This window comes from Talpa occidentalis, unplaced genomic scaffold (genome assembly GCF_014898055.3).
Source record: "Talpa occidentalis isolate TD23 unplaced genomic scaffold, MPIMG_talOcc4v2.1 talOcc4.16, whole genome shotgun sequence".
NCBI lineage: Eukaryota > Metazoa > Chordata > Mammalia > Eulipotyphla > Talpidae > Talpa > Talpa occidentalis.
Genome location: NW_023601653.1, coordinates 74,452,272 through 74,470,399, shown reverse-complemented (window position 1 = coordinate 74,470,399; position 18,128 = coordinate 74,452,272). Strand labels below are relative to the sequence as shown.

Below are 18,128 nucleotides of genomic sequence, written 5' to 3'. Positions count from 1 at the left end.
GCCAGAGACTGGACTCAGAAGAGCACATAGTAATGCTGCCCACACAGATTTGACAAAGCAGCACCATCTGCTAAAGAACCGTTTTCCCATTTTAAATCCTAGGGCAATGAAACGACTAAAAAGTGACCCCCAGAAATGAAATATGGGGAACACATTTTTATAAGTAAGATTGATTTCTGAAAATCTACCTTGGGAAATTTTAGGTAACTAGCTCAAGTTGCAGGTGGTGATTAAGTGTGTTCAAACTGGTATTTACCATCATAACAACTAGTTCCTAGAACATTCATGTAATTGTAAACTGTGCAATGGATAATAATAGCAGGATTTCATATAGATAAAAAAATACCCTGTAGCTCAGCCAAGAGATCATGTTAAAATTGTTAGCATTCTGCAGTAATTACTTAAGAACTGGGGCAAGAAATTGATTGTTCCCTAGTAATAAGCAACTGATTTGCATGGATTCTTTGCCCTTCTTTGGTTAGAATTAAATCTCTTAGTAAGTTCTTTAGTCTTTTTTCCATAAACTTCATGGCAATCATAAAAGAATTTCAACTGAAAGGAAAAAATACTGTTCTCAACATCACCTCGCCATCTTACAGAAACAATTTGATCTGTCTTCTGTATTGTTTTCAAGACAACAAAAGGCGCTCCTCTTTGTTGTTTGTTTTTAATGCCCCTGTCTTCTAGAATGGAATCTTCTATGTGTTTCTAGCCAGAGAACTACAGGATATGAGGTGCTGCAATCAATTTTTGTTTGACTTCTAGATAACTTGGAGTGAGGGGGACATTCTCAACTTCCGTGCAGTTTGCTCAGTGCTTGAGAACTCTAAATTAGGTTTCCTCAGCAATTAGAATTCTCTCAACTGCTCTACACAAAGAGTTTTCAGAAAAAAATGAGATCTCTTAGGCTTTTCAAGTCCATAGGGTCTCTGTCACAGCTACTGAACTCTGCCATTAATTGTGTGAAAGCAGCCACACATAATACTTAAGCAAATGAGCCTGGCTGTGGTTGTTGCTTTGCAAAAACAGGTGGTGAGTCAGATTTGGCCTGCAGGTCATAGTTGGCCCACCCCTACTCTAGGTTCATAATATGCAGTCAAGATATATTCTCAGATCCTCAAGTCTTATTTCTAATACAATTATATCAGGATAAAAACAACTTGGTGAGAACTGGGTAGTTTAAAAAACCATTTGTGTTGAAATTTTCACCTCTATTTTTCTAGCCTAACTCAATATGAACAGTTGAAAGCCCATCAGGGAGCTGGAGCAGGAATCTCCCCGATGATCCTCAATTCAGGAGAGGGCAAGGAAGTAGATATCTTACGAATGCTCACCAAGGCCAAAGATGAATATACTAAGGTGAGTTTTTGGAATGCATACTTAAATCCCCCCAGTAGATCTATGCTCATTGAGACTTAGTGCTATTTGTGCCACTTAATAAAATTATATGAAAAATAAAATCTTTATTTGCGTTTAGTAGACTAAAGAATGCTGTTTGCTTTTAAATAGATTAAAAGGTAGCTGAGAAATCAATAGCCTTCATATATACAAATAGTATTAAATCAGAAGGTTTACTGGAAGACTCCAACTATAGTAGCAACAAATTACTATGAAATTCTTTGGAATAAAATTAATAAGAAATGAGCAAAACCTCTATGAAGAAAACTTTTAAATATATTGAAAGATATATAGACATATATAAAGATATATAAATATGGAGGAAATATTTTTCTTGATCTTGTGTAAGAAGATAGAACTAAAACTCTTACTTCCCTTAAATTAATCTACAAATGCACAACTATTCCTGAACAAATGCAAGCTGGTTTCTTTTCTTTTCTGGAGCCCATCAAGTCGATTATAAGACTCATACAGAAAAACATACAAGGAAGATTATCTGGGAAAACCCTGGCCAAAAAAAGCACTATTCAGTGGGTGGAACAGGAGTGTAAGCTGTACTTACTTGATAGTAAGACATAATGTCCAGATTCTTAAAATAGTATGGTATTGATAATATTGATGTATAATCAGTCAAACCAATGGGACTGTGAGAAAGTCTAAAATGAGACCCCAGCATCTGTGAAATTTAGGATATAATGAGGATGAAAATTTCAAATTAGTTATTGCATGGATTTTTAAATAAATGATTTGGGGACAATTGGCAGCCATTTAGAAAAATATAAATTTGAATCTATCCCTCGCACCATATACCAGGATAAATTCCAAATGTACTAGAAATTTAAATGTAAGAATAAGACCTTTCAAATACTGGAAGAAAACTTGCATAGATTTTTTTTTTTTTTTGTAATTCTGAAAAAGGAAATCTTCCTAACTATATCTCAAAACCCAAAAGCAACTAATTCAACTACATAAAAATTAAAAATAAATGTTTTACATGGTTAAAAAATGCAAAGTGAAAAGAATATAAGAAAACTGAGAAGAAATACTTATACCTAAATAACAGGAAATGTTAGCGTGTGACCGACAAGTACCCAGGGACCCCAAAATGTTAAGGGGTACACAAAGTGAAAGGGATTTGGCCACTCATGAGCACCAAGGCAAAGGAAGCATACTCATAGTGTGATAGATTTTTAAGTAGAATTAGTGTACATAGAGAAGAAAAGAAAGGATATTCCTAATAAAACTGAAAATTACCCTTCCCCTGGGAGTGAATGCCCAGCCAACAGGCCTGGCCTGAATCGGGGCCACCATGATTCAAGACCCAAAAACTTGTCACAACTCTAAAGTACCTTTTGGCAGGAGACCACAAGAAAGGGTTTAGGCAGGGCTGAGAAAGCTGGGACAGATAACACTGTTATCTCTGTCGAGGACCAGGAGCAGCCTCCCCACATCGTCTTCCAAGTATTTCTTTTTTTTTTTTTTCAAAGATTGATTTATTTATACAAGAACTGGGGTACAGGCCAGATGCACGGGAGGATGAGAGAATTCACCAGAGAAAGAGTGGGAAACAGAACAGGCAGACTGACGAAATACACTGCTGAGGGGAGCAGCGGGTAGGTGAGACAGGAGAGGTCTGCTTCGCCATGTGGGATTCTTGCCCACCGGCCGGGATTGAACCCGCGCTGCAGAGGCTGCAGACAGCTTCACAGTGCAGCGCTCAACCACCTGCGCCATCAGGGAGGCTCTCTTCCAAGTATTTCTTCCATGACTCCCCTCCACGTGTCTCCTTCAAGTCTCTGGCTGCAAAAACAAGAGAGAGGCAAGCGAGAATACCTTCCTACCTTCTGTGTTGTATAGGTCCACTAGTAGGCTTCTAGTTGAGATGTAAATGAATAATAAAATTACCAAAGCTCAGTGAGGAAAAGAACCAGGGCCACAAATGATCTATCATATGCAGAGCTGGGTATTCAGAAATGGACTATTTTGTGTTTTAAGACTACTTTGTGCAAAAATAAACAAGTAGGACTACATCAAACTAAAAAGCTTCTGTACAGCAAAGGTAATCATCCACAAAATGAAAAAACAACCTACGGAATGGGACAGAATATTTCTAAATCATGTATCTGTTAATTGGTTAATAGCCAAAAATTTTTCAAATCTTATTAAAATGTGGGCAGAGGATTGAATAGATATTTTTACAAAGAAGACATACAGATGGCTCACAGGTATGTGAAAAATTACTCAACCTCAATCCTCATAAGAGAAATGCAGATCAAAGAGAGGGAGAAGCCTATGATGCTGTTGGTGGGAATGTGAACTGCGGCCACCATTTTGGAAAGCAGTCTGGACTTACCTCGAAAAAACGAAAAATGGAAAGCATACAACCCAGCAATTCCACTCTTGGTATCTATCCAAAGAATATGAACCATCAATGCAAAAAAACTGAGTTCTAAAGAGTTTCCAGCAGCATTATGTACAATAGCTGGGACATGGAAGCAAAAATGTGGTATAGCCACACTATGGGATATTATTCATTCATAAGGAAGGATGAAATGCGGCCATTTATGTATAGTAAAGCAAGTCAGAACAATAAACAGATACTGGACATTTAATAGCAGACAATTTAATAAAATAAAATACTTACAAAAACTAGGAGATATTAATAAACTCTGTGAGGGTTCTGAGGTTAAGGGGGGGAGGGAAGGGCAGAGGATATAAGGAATGATGGTGGTGGGGAAAAAATACCACGATGAGATATCATTTCACACCTATGAGAATGACTGTTATCAAAAAGTAAGAAATAGCAAGTGTCAGTGTGGATGTAGAAAAAAAAAAGAATCCTTGTGTGCTGTTGGTAGAAATGTAAATTGGTGCAGCCGCTATGGAAAACAGTATGGATGTTCCTTAAAAAATTATAAATGGAACCACCATATGATCCAGCAATTTCACTTCTGGGTACTTATCCAAAGAAAATTAAAATGCTAACTCCAAAAGTTATCTGTGCCACCACATTCACAGCAGCATTACTTACATTAGCCAAGAGATGGACGCAACCTAAGTGCCAGTCAATGGCTAGGATAAGGATGAGTGAAGTCAGTCAGACAAAGAAAAACAAATAGCTTTGATCCTCTCACTCATATGTAGAATCTAAGAAAAACAAAAACCGAAAATCCAAGCTCATAGAGATAGAGAACAAATTGGTGCTTGGCAGGGGCATGACAATAGGGGGTGCATGAGGACAAAATGGGTAAAGAGGGTTAAAAGAGTGTCAATTCAGGTCTCAAAGAAAGACTTTAGTGTTAAGGCAAGAATTAATAGTTCTGTTCATTAGCTCTGACTTATTTATAAAATTGAAGACATTAAGTCTCTTTTGATGGCCAATGAAAGAATCCAAAAAGTATAAAAAAGAACATAAAAACTAGCCTTAATCTTATAACCCAAATGTATCCACTTTTAAACTTTCAATGTATTTTCTTTCAGACTTTCTCTGGCATAGATACATCTGTTGATGTGGATAAAATGGGATTTTGTGACATAGTTTTTGAGGCTTCAAAGAAGTGCCTCTAGTTCTCTATGAAGAATCCATTATTACTCCCCAAACTGGTTTTTCCCCAAGTATTTTAAAGTTATCTGGGTTGGGAGAAGCACAGAAAATTAAACAACTGGAAAATGAGCTATAAACCATTGAGATAGAAGATGTTTAATGGTGAGCAATTTGATAGCAATTTTTACATAAAAAGCATGGCTTCATAGATAGATAATTGTAGTGAAATATAAAACAGCTTCTAGCAATTTTACTTAGAAAAGGTTATCTGGGGATTATGCATATCAGGAGGGCAGCCTTTTGGCCCATTATGTACATAGCAAAGGTGGGAAAAATTCATTTTTCTTTGCTTGAAATTCAAGGTCCCTGAACATGGACAATGAAGAAATAGAAAAAGGGTCATTCACTGAAAGTAAGCTTAAGCACCCACTTTCTTTTAAATAGCAGACAAATTCAAGCTTTTCATGTTAAAATGTTGTAAGTGACTATCAATCTTAGGCTATAATCTTCTTGCATTGGTTATCCATGTCTTGGAAAGCCAAGCCAGTTGGTTCATGCAGCCATGCCATTAACCACCACCATTTAGCTAAGAAGAATCAGAAATAACATTTTATGACTCATAAAGTGATTTCACACCCCATCTATTACTAGTGCCAAACATCCCAATTATAAGAATGAAGGAAGAAAGTCATTCGTCTTTTTTATGGTTAACTTTACAAATCTGTGAACATGGTAATAGAGCCACCTCTCAAGAACTTAAAACCCATTGGGAAACTTAGTTCCTGGGGAGACAAGATTGTGTTAATAGCTCAGTCCATGGAAAAAGAAGGCAGCGTGAAATACTTTCTGGCCTGTGGTCTTGACTACAGTTGAAACTAATAATGCTGTAGACAGTCTTAGTACAAAAGGTAGTATTTTCATGTTCAGTTTTACTTAATGATTTAACAAGGTAGACACCAGTAAGCATCATTGCTGTTCTTCTTGTTATGTATCCTACTGTGTTAGCAATTGCATGGTTGGTTAGATTAATGTATGATAATGATTCAGTATTTGAAATGATGAGGCTTGCCTTGTGCCTTTTTCTCTGTGAAATTCTAATTTGTAGTGTGTGGCTCTGAACACTCAGATTTGAATTATTCTGTTTATGTGAAAAGTCATTTATTAAATAAAGATGATGGTAGTAATTTTTAAATCAGTGGTATGAGCCAGCTTTACATTTTGATTTGTAGACCAAAAAGGTTTAGTTGCTTTGATGATGCAACTGTCCAATTGTAAGTCAGTTGTTAATGAGAGATAGCTATTATATTCCAGACTTGTTATTTAAGGAATAGTTTCTGTTGCTTTTTATCATTGAAAAGCATTAGTCTTTTATTTTAAAATTATTGCTCCTTAAGCATATCTATAGCCTTAGTACCCAAATATCTAAGAGTCCCTAGGTCCTGCAGGCTGATATTGTTGGTAATATCTTAGGGCACTGGGTTGTGCCTAAATTAAATTTAAGAAAAATTAAATTTGAATTTCTTTACATTCAAATATAGCTCATATCAGAGGAAATTAAGGGATTTTTCCTTTGCACATGAAAATCTATCAAAAAAAAAAAAAAAGCCAGCTATCAATTAGATAAAATAAAGAATAAACAGGTACATTCTTTTAAAAAGGCTAAGGTTTCTTTTACACCAAAAATGAGGTCCTTTTTTTTTTTTTAATTTCAGTGTAAAGCTTGTTCTGAGCCAAAACAGATAACCAGTTCATCTGCCATCTATGACAACCCCAATCTCATCAAACCAATTCCAGTGAAGCCCAGTGAAAACCAGCAACAGCGTATACCTCGGCCTAGCCAGGTACAAAATGCTCTTCTTTCATTTGCACTGTCTCTATGGGATTCTTAAAAATCTTTTACCCAGAGTATAGGCTAGGGAGAGCCTGGTACTGTTCAAAAATGCTTTAAGATAAATCCAAAAAAGAGAGATTTCAAATAAAGGGGGTGTTTAATTATTAATAATTCACTCTTCCTAAAAAGGTATTAAACTTTTTACTGTTGGCCTTTACCACACTCTGTGCTATTCTCTTGTGGACTTGACCTCCTTAGAGGATAATGTATTTTAAAAAAACAACAAACTAATAAAATTGTCAGCAGTGAAAGGAATATTACCAGTCAGGCCTGTATTTTCTGAGGGGTTACTTGGTTTCCCAAGGCCATGCAGAGCCGAGCAACCAAGACAGCAAGACACAGTCTCACATTTCGGGGTGCCTCCTTCATCCCAAGGACAACCTGGGCACTGTGTGTGTAGAATGGGATTCCTATCCTAAGGAGTGGTATGGAATTCAATTCCCTTTGGACCTAATGAATCATTGAATCATTGTGTTTGCAATCTAAAATAAAAAATATGATAGCAGTTTTGTGTGAGTATATATTTTTTAGCCGAGTACAGCATTAACAAAATTGCTTATCTGCTGATAGCATTATTTATTATAAATATAATGTGGCTGTTTCCATTTCTTATGGTTATTTCTCATTTAAGTGTTTTTTGTTTAAGGGATAGGTTCAAATCAATTTTGAAAATGCATATGAATCCAAAAGACATAAAGACTAGCTAATAAAAGTTTCATATTGAATTTTTTTAAATAGAAGATTTTCCCTAAGTATCACTTAGCTTCTTTTATTGTTTGCTTTCCATGGGAATTTTTAAATTTTAATGATAAACCAAAATATGTTGACTACAGAATAAAGCTCATGTCTTCATAGCCTGGCAATACAGAAAGCAACAGAAAGAAATAGAGATGACATATGCTATTCTAGAGCTAGAAGGAAGTAGCTCTGTAACTGATTGGCCTAAGGTAGATTTTACGTATCCAGTAATTTTTTTTTAAGCTACTGGTATACAGTTGAAAACATCAAGTTATTTTAAATGACCTATGCTGCTTTCCAGCCCCAAATTTCTATACTTCTGTGAAAAACTACCAGGAATTCTGAAATCCTCATATTGCTGTTTATTTTCCGTCTTTCCTTGTATTCCGTAGGGTTAGATGGACTTCCAGTTGAGGAGATCATTTGCCTTTTAATGTATATAATTCTGTACTGGAGTGGTCCCCAATCTGTGACCCCCAGGCCCCTCAAGGATGATAAGCCTGTTTTATCAGTCAGTAGACACTAAAAATAGTTGTCTTGCAGGACTGAGGGGCAGTGGTAGGGGAGAGTGCTGTGAAAATTTTTGGCATAAAAACAAGAGTCTCATGAGGGAGGGAAGTAGATAAGGTATTGATACAGGGGCTTGGTGGAGGGTAAGTGGAAAACGTGCACTGATGGAAGAGTGAAAATGTAACCCCCAAATTAAAATAATAATTTTAAAAAGATGAAAAAAAGAGAAGTCTCAAATCTGTCAAGTTTATTATAACAAGTTTTTTTCATCTTCTCAAATTGGTCCTTTGTAAATAGGAGAAATCATTGCCTAGCTAAGTCACGTCTCATAGCCTCCCCACCGCCGTGTTACTAAACTGTTTGTAGACCCATTTTCCGACATTTTTATTTTTTCCAGACCTTTGACCTTGAACCCCAACACTTGTCCTTGACAGCTCTCTTTGGGAAACAGGACAAAGCTACATGTCAGGAAGTTATGGAGCGTTCTCAGACTCTCCACCGTCACCACCACCATCACCATCACCACCATCACCACCAGCAGCAGCAGCAAGAGAAGCTTCCAGTTAGGCAGGGGGTTGTACGCTCCCTGTCCTATGAGGAACCCCGAAGGCCCTCACCCCCCATCGAGAAGCAGCTCTGCCCAGCCATTCAGAAACTCATGGTCAGGGGTGCTGACCTCCACCCACTGTCAGAGCTGCCTGAGACCCGGCCCTGCAAAAACGGGAACACCCATTCTGTTGGGGACATTTTTACAGGACCTGGCCAGACGGGGTCTCCCCACAGCATTGGGACATCTCATCGGGTGCAGAGCACATCCAGAACTCAGAACCTGTTCGAGAAGCTTCCTGGTGCCCCAAGTAAATACCACCCTAGTACACCAGCACCTGACAGCCCAACTGCCTCACACTTCAGCAGAACCCTCTCTGCTGCCACCCCTGCAGCTCCAGGACGGGGGCTGGCTCAGCCTCCACTGGTGTATTTCAATGGCTCTTTTCCACCGCCAACACTTGATCATCAGCTTCATGGAAAAGAACAATCCACGCTCCCAAGACAGACAGTTCCCCTCTCTGGCCATCAGACCAGCAGTTCTGGAGTGATCTCTCCTCAAGAGTTACTGAAAAAACTTCAAATAGTGCAGCAGGAACAGCAGCTGCATGCGTCTAATCGACCAGCTTTGGCAGCTAAGTTTCCTGTGGTCACACAGACCTCTAGAACAGGGAAACCCTTGGAATCCTGGATCGACAAGACTTCCAGCACAGAAACGCAGGCGCCTCTTTTTCAGGTAAACTACTGGGTGGGGGGAAATGTATATGATTATGTGGTGAAATTTAGAATCAGTTTCTCTACTCTCGGGACATTCTGTTTAGAACAGGGTATCAGAGCCATGTTTGTGCATCTTAACTTCCTGCCTGGAAGAAGAATCTTTCTAGCAATCTGGGAGCATTCCTTCTTTTAGAGATGTTTTATTTGTAGAGCTCAGTCTTTCCAGTGTTACAAGGTTGAGGACGTAGACGTAGGACAAAACATAGATACAGGATGTTTCCCACGGGCTTTGTGGAAACATACAGTCTGCTTTGAACTCATTCTGTGATGCCAAACATCCGGCCTCTTCCTGTTATTTCAATCCACAGTAAATGATTGTTTTTTAATTCAGTATTTCTGAGCACCTACTACATGCTGGGCATTGTGCTCCATGTGTGTACATAGGGTGCATAATGATGACGGACACAGACCCCCCAACCTGTAGAGCCCACAGTAGGCATGTGTGCCGGAAGTCCACAGGAAGGCATAGCAGTCGCTCCTCCAGTCACACCATCATTTTTTTTTTTTTTTAATAGAGGCATGTTTTTATTTATTTATTTATTATATTTGTTTGTTTTGTTTATACATGCACTGGGTACAGTCAGAAGCGCGGGAGGGTGAGAGAATTCACCAGAGCCAGAGTGGGGAGCAGAGCAGGCAGAAGGACTGAAGTACGCTGCTGAGGGGAGCAGCGGGTGGCAGGAGAGGTCTGCGCACCATGTGGGACCCTCCTCCGGTGGCTGGTGAGCAGCCGGGGATCGAACCGGCGCCGCAGAGGCCGCGGGCAGCTTCGCAACCCAGCGCTCAACTGCTGCGCCACCGGGGAGGCCCATCACCAGCATCATTAATGAAGTTCAAGAGGGTATGCCGTCTACCCACTGCCATCCCCCCTCCACACACACATTTCCAGAGACGGGGAAAGACTGATTTCCAGAAAAGCCCTATCCTTGAAGGGAGCTGGTGCTCTGTGTTCCACACTAACAGGGCAGTGAGAAAAACCACGAGCTGTTTCATCGCTGTGGGTAACATCTGGAGAGCTGACTGCTTCCCCCCACCATTTGGATTGAGACAAACTCATTGAAAATGCAGTGGTTTTAAAAATTAGAAAGTTCTCCTTATTTATTTGCATATATATCACCACTGGGCTTTATGTCATGTTTTGGCTGGTAGCTTAAATCAGAGAAATCTTTCACTTTTTTGAAAACAAAGACCACAGACATGCAGCTCTGCGAGTCGCTGAGTCACACTGTTCTCGTTGTGTATTAAAATCTCAATCCTGAGCTCCTCCTGCTATGGAGACAGTGTTTGTTGTCGCCCTCGTCCTCATTTCAGTGTAATAGAGTCCACTCTGTTTTCTGTCTGCCTTTTTATCTCTTAACCGATTGAACACTAGGAGAATTGAGGGTAATCGATTGACGTAAAGTGTGTGTACAATTTTCTTTGCCTTTCAGGGCTCAGCCTGCAAGCGCTGGGAGGAGAGTGCACATTTGCAGCCCACACTGTGCCTCCTGACAGTGCTGGGGCCTCCTTGGGGAGCACCCGTTCTAGCATTCTCCTCGAAATAGCAAACAGGGGCAGTTCAGAGAAACAAACAACCTGCCTTCCTCAAGGCTAATTCCTGCCCAAAAAGATACCAAGGGAGTGATTATAAAATTACAGCAGCTTCTAGATTGCTGCTTTTACACCCCCTTCTCGTGTGTTCTTTTCTAGCATCAGGAGGCTGATAAATAACGTTCTTCTTTCTCAGAACCAAATGAGAGAGCACGGTAGGAGTCAGTCAGATAGGGATCAGAATGTCACTGGAAAAGCTATGAGAAAACTTGGTTCCAGGTCTGTTAGCAAGTGAGTTAGGCAGACTTGCCCAGAAAGCAAGTCAGCAGCGGAACTGGGCACGTCCTACCCCTGGGGTCCTGCTCCCAAAACGAGAGCACAGAGAAGCAAAGTGTGAGCTCCCCAAGCAGGCACATCCTGTCAGGAAGAAGGGGCCAGGAGGAGCAAACCCCATAATTTTGCCTCCCTCTGAGTGAGTGAGGCCAGGAGGGTTGCACAAAGTGATTCCTCCACATGGAGAAATCGGGGGTAGCACGTGGGTGCCCCCATGAAGTGCAACCAACAGCTCGCCGAGGGTGTTGGCCATGAGGCCAGAACAGTTGGACAACCAGACCTGAGGAAAAAGCCAGCAGGACCAATGCATGCTGCCAAGCAAGGCAGAAAACAGAAAATAAGGTACTCAGAGGCCTAGCTTTAGGGCCAGGGGACAATATTCACCAGAGCAGAAAGTGCTGAGCTGCTTAGTAGCAATGGAGTTGGGAACAATTCCTGTTTAAACTCGTTTATAGTCACTCCTGTAAGGGAAGGGCCTCTGTGTCCGTATCGCTTCCATTTCAGTGAGTTGCTGCTTACTCGTGCCCTCTGCGTGTGTGTTTTCTACAAGCAGGTCATCTCACCCCAGCACATCCCTGCCCCGGGGGCTCCTTCTCTGCTCATGTCCCCCATGGTGTTCACACACCCTGCCTCTGCCCCACCAAAGGAGAGGGACAATGGGCTCTTGCACCTGGGAAGCCAAGAACCAGCTGCCTCCGCCAGCCTCCTCCTGCCTCTACAGAGCCCGGAGCCCACCGTGACCGCCGGCAGCTCGCTCACTAAGCTACAGCTTCAGGAGGCCCTGCTGTACCTCATTCAGGTCAGAGCCCGACTTCTCTCTTCCTGCCTTTACCAGTTCCGCAGGCCTCTTGGTTGCCACTGGGGGGTAAAGACCACTTAGCTGATGCCTTCTTAGCACTCCTCAAGAATAAGAGGACTGTGCAGCCACTCTGCCTGCACCCAATGCCTCCTGTCCTCTGTGGCTAGGTGAGATGCAGAACACTAAGCGTGGCTTGGGAGACTCTGCTCCTTACGGATTTTGTCATCTGGAGGACTGACTCCATTCTCCAGGAGAAGCATGTGCTGGAGAATTAAGCAGCCACGGGAGGCTTCCAGGCCCTGGGGCACCAGACAGAGCACTCACTGCTGACACAGAGAAGAGCCAGCCAAGCAAGTGGGTTTAGTGGAAAAGGCAAAGGTCGAGCCTGTTGCCTGAGGAGGGAATAGGTAGAGCGGCCGGTGGTGGCTGGGACGGGGCCTGTTTCACTAACAATATTGAGGCCTGCTATTTAGGACAGGATGGATGATGGGACTTCTCTGCAGCCAGGCCTCTCACTTGACTTGTCTCTGTGAATAATATCAGCAGCTGCCACTCACACAGAGCTTTGTGACAGGCAGTTTTAAGTGATTTCCATATATTCACTCATGTCATCCTTATGCAACAACCCTCTTGCTTTTTCTATTTTAGAGACAGGACCTGGTAGCTCAGTGACCCACCTGAGGTCACACAGCTAGTGAGCAGCAGAGCCAGGGTTCAACCCTAGTCTGGCCCCAGAGTGCTCCTCCCCCTGCCCTCGGCTATGGGCTGCAAACAGTGACTGGAATGTCGTTGCAAGGGGTCCACTCAGCAAAGCACTCCCCCAAAATAAATCATAGGCTTTTAACTAGATAGACTGCAGACACCACACTTAACGCTTTTGAATAAAGGAAATTTCTGTCGTATTTTGCTTAAGCTTCAGGTGACTTTCAGAGAAGAGAATTCACCTCTGCAATTGCCTCATCCTTCTTAAAAAGTGGTCTGTATTAGGAAAAACATTTCTCTTTCATTTTAGAGAAAATGAAAGAAATGGGGGCTAGAAATCAGCATCTGAGTGTGAAAGCAGAATAGCAATCTGCTAAAGATCTACAGTAAATTGCAGAGCCTTATTAACTCATAAATAAATACCAGGCTAAAAATATTTCCCACCTTTGTAAGCCATTTATGATAACTTCTTGAAGACTTATGTAAGACACCAGGAAACTTCTCTGTGAGCGATAAAGAAAAAAAATCTTAAATTTGCATTTAAATCCATGTTTTGGGACCTCCCTTGTGGCACAAGGGGTTAAGACACAGCACTGTGAAGCTACCTGCAGCCTCTGCAGCACAAGTTTGATCCCCGGCCAGAGAGCTACCCACATGGCGCAGCAGACCTCTCCTGTCTCGCCCGCTGCTCCCCTCAGCAGTGTATTTCAGTCAGTCTGCCTGTTCTGTTCCCCACTCTGTCTCTGGTGAATCCTCTCACCCCCGACACCTCTGGCTGTACCCCAGTTCTGGTATGCATAAATTAATAAATCTTAAAAAAAAAATAATAAAATAAAAATTCCATGTTTCTTCTGGCTCATGCCACTTAAATCATTTTGTTCTGAGGTTCTGTGCAGGAGCCAGGACACCTGAAGTCTAAGGGTCCCTGGGCGTTGCTAGTTAGAAACCATATATCTGCCCCCTCCACCTGTGCACACATTGTCCTTTATTCCAAATTGTGGGAATTACCTTCTTGATGAAGTGTCAGAAGCCATCCAGGCAGTCTGGTTCTAGTTTTGGCCTGTTGGTAGGACACACTCACACAGAGGGACTTTGTGTCTACTTTGTAAGAAAAGCAGGGAAACGCTGCTGTCTTTCATGGTGGGGGAATAAATGCTAACTCTGTGTGTGGAGTGCCAAAAGGGAATGAAGGGGAAATGAGAAATGTGGATGAATTGCTAAAGCTTTAAGAGATTTGAATGGGAGGCAGAAGGCACTAGAATTTTAAATGAAGAAAACCGCTGAGTAGACCCCATGCTTCTCCCTCAGGCCTGAGCCAGGCAGAAGAGCCCAGAGATTACCAGTCTAACTGCTGCCCCACTTGCCAAGGCCCCAAACTTTCCCTAACTCTTGGGAGTACACTGGCCTTGATGAGCGAAGCACATTGCATGTAAAATCAGAAGAACATAAAAAACATGGTGTGCGTGCCGTGGGCAGTCCCAGGAACCTCTGAGCCATACCTTGGGGAATCGCTGGCGTTTTTCTCCCAATCCTGCCTTCTACTGGGGACCTGAGTCTTTCATGCAGAAGACCCTGTCTTATCCTGAGTGAACCTTGTTCCAGACTGCCGCATGGCTGGGGTGCCCATCTGCGCTACTGGTAACAGACATGTCACATACTGACCGTTGAAAGCCAGCGGCAGACTCTGTGTGACCCGAACTTCACCCCACTTCTCACCACACATGCAGCTGTGAGAGCACAGAGGTAGAGGTCAGGGTCTCAGGGTCAGAATGCCAGTTCAGCTCCGAGACAGGGAGGCCTTTCATTTCTGCCAGTTGAATTACATTTCTTGGGTCTTTTGATTTTGTTTTCCAGAATGATGACAACTTCTTAAATATAATCTATGAAGCTTATCTCTTCAGCATGACACAAGCAGCCATGAAAAAGACTAGATGAAAACATTTTAAGGCCCTCCAGCTTCAAGGCCCTCCAGCTCAAGTTTCTTTCATGTCACACGGTGTTACCGTCAATGCTTCTGAAGCCTTTTAATAAAGTATGTGTCATATCAAGTAAAGTGTTTCAGACTTTTTTTTTAATCACATCCTTCACTACACCTGGTGCTAAGAATTGAATGAATAGAAGAAGTCCTTTGTTCATATCACAGAGTAAATGCCAAACTTAAATTATCTTTTTTTTCCTTGCATGTTTGGGACCATTTCTAGAACTAGCCTCTCCCTGGAAAGGCTGTTCTGGCGACCTGTCAGTAACCGACCCTGATCTCTGGGTGCACGGTTCATGCCGACCACCAGGTGGCAGTGTCACCCCACACACACACACTAACCCACACAGCCCTTTCCAGAGCCTCTGGAAATAATGAGGTTTTTCTCTTACCAAAGTAAACCTTTCATTTGTAAAAATCCAGTTGGCTTGTTTTCCCCGGTCTTTGAAGGGAAATGATTTCTAAAGGTATTTACAGCTAGTTTCTAGAGGATAGTTGTTCTAGGAGTCCACCAATGACCCAGATTTCCAGTAACACTTCATTTACCCCAGCTCATGATATTTCTTTTGGACTCACCCAGCAGAATATGCCTGCCTCGGCTTCCAAATGAACATTTGATCATTTTTAGCAAAACATGCTGAGAGGAAAGTCACAGCAGATTTTAAAGACTTTTCATAGCCTCTAAGGACAGGTAGTGGATTGTTCGGGGATATAATGATAATAAGGATTCTTCAAGCTACGTGGCAGATTGATTTTTATGTTCACAGAGATGAGGAGCTTAATCTTGGAAGGAGTCAGAAGAGCTCTTGCCAAGTTGTTAGGGCCCAAAAGAGTCTGCATGGGAATTAGTCCCTGCTGAGCATTAGTAATAAATAAAGCTTTGCATTTCTATAGCCCTTTTTATTCTTGGATCATAAAAAGATCTCTAGATTACTGCGCAGACGACAGGTTTTTTTTTCTCATTTTATAGGTCATGAAAGGAAGCCCGGACTTGGATGTTAAGTTCAGACCTTATTCAGCACACCATCAGACCAAGTGTTTATCAGTATTCCAGCTCCCCTACTTTCCTGAAGAAGTGTGCTTTTTATTTTAAGGAGAAAAGGTGGGTGGAAAGGGAATTGATTTTTACTGAACCCTTGTTATGTGCCATACTTAGGCTGAGGAGTCTAGTGTTACCCTCCTATATTTAGGAAGGGACAACTTCTTCTGTTTCTTTGGTATCTCCTACATCTGAAACAGCAATAAACCCATGTGATGTTCTAACAAAACTCTGGAAATGAAAAACTGTGGATATAATATCTAGATACTCTTGTAAGAAAATGAGACAAGGAGAGAGACACACATGGATCTATTATCCCCAAATCCATGATTGTGCACACTTCAGCAACACACATACTAAAATGGGAACAAAATCAATGATACACTTAACTGCTGGCCAACCTTTTTTTTAAAATAAAATCTCTTTGATCGTAATTATATGTTTGGAGTTGCTTCTCCAGCGAGGGAGAAATGAATACCATCTTAAATGTTTCTAGTATATTTGTGGTAGCAAATGGCTAATTTCAGGAAATATTTCTCTCTTTACTTCAGCATTGAGTAAGTAAAAAAGAAAGAATGATCCACTGTAGCACCAAATGTGAACAGAGGTCTGTGTGTGGGTGTCAGAAAAGCACAGACCCCCAACCCAGCGTGGCCAGCCCGACACTGCAGGCTTCACTCAGGTCTTTTTAGGTCAACACCACAGTGATCTGTTTTGAAAAACCATAAAATTTCCATCCTTTACTGCAAAGAATTACTTTAAAAGCCACAGGTCCAAGTAATTCATTTAGACCAAAGACTTAAGTTTCCCTTTAAAAGGACAGAGTGATGGAGCCCTTGTTTCTTCTAAAATGGCAACACGGATGAGATGGTCTCTGTAGAAAGAGCTTTCCCTAGAGAATCCAAGAAATAAAGTGTTATCTAAGGCACCCCAATTTATATTTTACATAGAAACTAACTTTTCTTTTTCCCACTCACCCCAAATGCTGAAGCCATGGCAGATACAACTCTCGAAGTCACTAGCTCCCAGAAGCACACTGAATTTCAAATGGGACCCTGAGGTGTGTTCCTAAGGCTGTATTATCCAGAGAGATGGATTTCATCTTCTGGAAGTTAGGAGAGTCAGTTCTGCTTCGTCTTCGGGACAAAACACATAGCCTTTGTCAGACTTGCCTTCAGCTCCTGGGCAAGTGAACTCTGAGACACTGGTTCCTGGTGAGGATTAATTAGGAACCACATACACAAAATGCCTCCCCCACACACACCTCACCCCTGTGCCATGCATCCTGCAAGTCCAAGTTCCTTCCTGCCCCCTCTGTTTTGAGCCCCCGTCCAGCAGCAGTGGGGTGAGGCCTGTCATTCATCTAGAGCTAAGAGTGAAGGCTGATACACTTCACTGTCCCGACTTCTCTTCATTCCTTCATCAATAAAATGAAAGCAAGAACGCTTACTTCTTCCTTCCAAAGCGTGAGCCCCAGGAGACAGAGGTGTCAGCACAACACAACAGTATTGTTCTGGCCCCGGCATTTTGGGAAGAGCACTGTTGTGATTGTGAAGACAGAGGAGATGGTGCCATTTCATGAATTTATAGGCCCTGAACTTCCTTCTGAAAAGACACACTGTTCTGTGCCACCCCCCACCCACCCCCCTACCAAGCCTCCCCCCGCCCCCCGCAGAAGGCCAGGCATGGTGGTGACTGCAGAGGGAGAGAAACCTTGTTAGCACCTTCAAGAGCTTCCTGGTGAGCACACCCAGCCTGGCCAACAGCTCAACTGGCCGCACAGTCCCCAGGCTGAAGGCTTTCCCATGAAGACCCAGGGCCTGCGTTTGGTAAATCCATCTTTCCTCCAACTCCCTTAGTCCCTCTGCCTCTCTCATGTCCCAGGACCTACTGGCGGGGCTCTGCTTCCTTCCTCCCAGATGACAAGGGTACAGATCAGCGGAGAAACTGTTCCTCTTAAAGAAATTGGAAATGGCCTTCCAACTATGGGGTGCCGTGAACCTCTTCATCCCTTAAGTGCTAAAGAGGAACCCTACAGTGGATGCACGTGAAGGCTTGTGTCCCCAAATGTGTGATACCAAGGATGGGGGGGTCACTTCAAAGACCTGGCGCCTCAGTACTAGGCTTCACCTGCTTCTGCCATAGTCAGTGGCCATGGAGAGGGGCTGCCCAGCAAACTGTGCAGTCAATTCTTCGCTCCCCAAGAGTGGGGTGGGGTGGGGCATAGGGTGCCGGGTTGGGGGTGATGTCTCCAGATACTCAGGATGGCTGCTTGCTCCTCCTAGCAGCAGGAAGGCTTTCCCACCGTGCCCGTTCTGTGCAGACATGTGCCTCCTTCTTTAT

At 42.4% G+C, this 18,128-nt stretch overlaps 1 protein-coding gene across 2 annotated transcripts in view; it reads left to right on the top strand.

Annotated features, from left to right (window-relative positions):
* DCP1B (decapping mRNA 1B) overlaps window positions 1–14,835 on the top strand; it is a 47,598-nt gene extending 32,763 nt beyond the window's left edge. The window contains exons 5-9 of one of the 2 annotated variants that reach the window (XM_037514609.2): window positions 1,224–1,359; window positions 6,655–6,783; window positions 8,479–9,363; window positions 11,821–12,066; window positions 14,623–14,835. In XM_037514609.2, coding sequence (XP_037370506.1) covers window positions 1,224–1,359; window positions 6,655–6,783; window positions 8,479–9,363; window positions 11,821–12,066; window positions 14,623–14,703 — 1,477 coding nt within the window. In that variant the 3' untranslated portion in view covers window positions 14,704–14,835. Of the gene's footprint in view, window positions 1–1,223; window positions 1,360–6,654; window positions 6,784–8,478; window positions 9,364–11,817; window positions 12,067–14,622 lie in introns of both variants that reach the window. The other variant, XM_037514608.2, reaches the window with a different exon arrangement.
* Window positions 14,836–18,128: the final 3,293 nt, after the last annotated feature.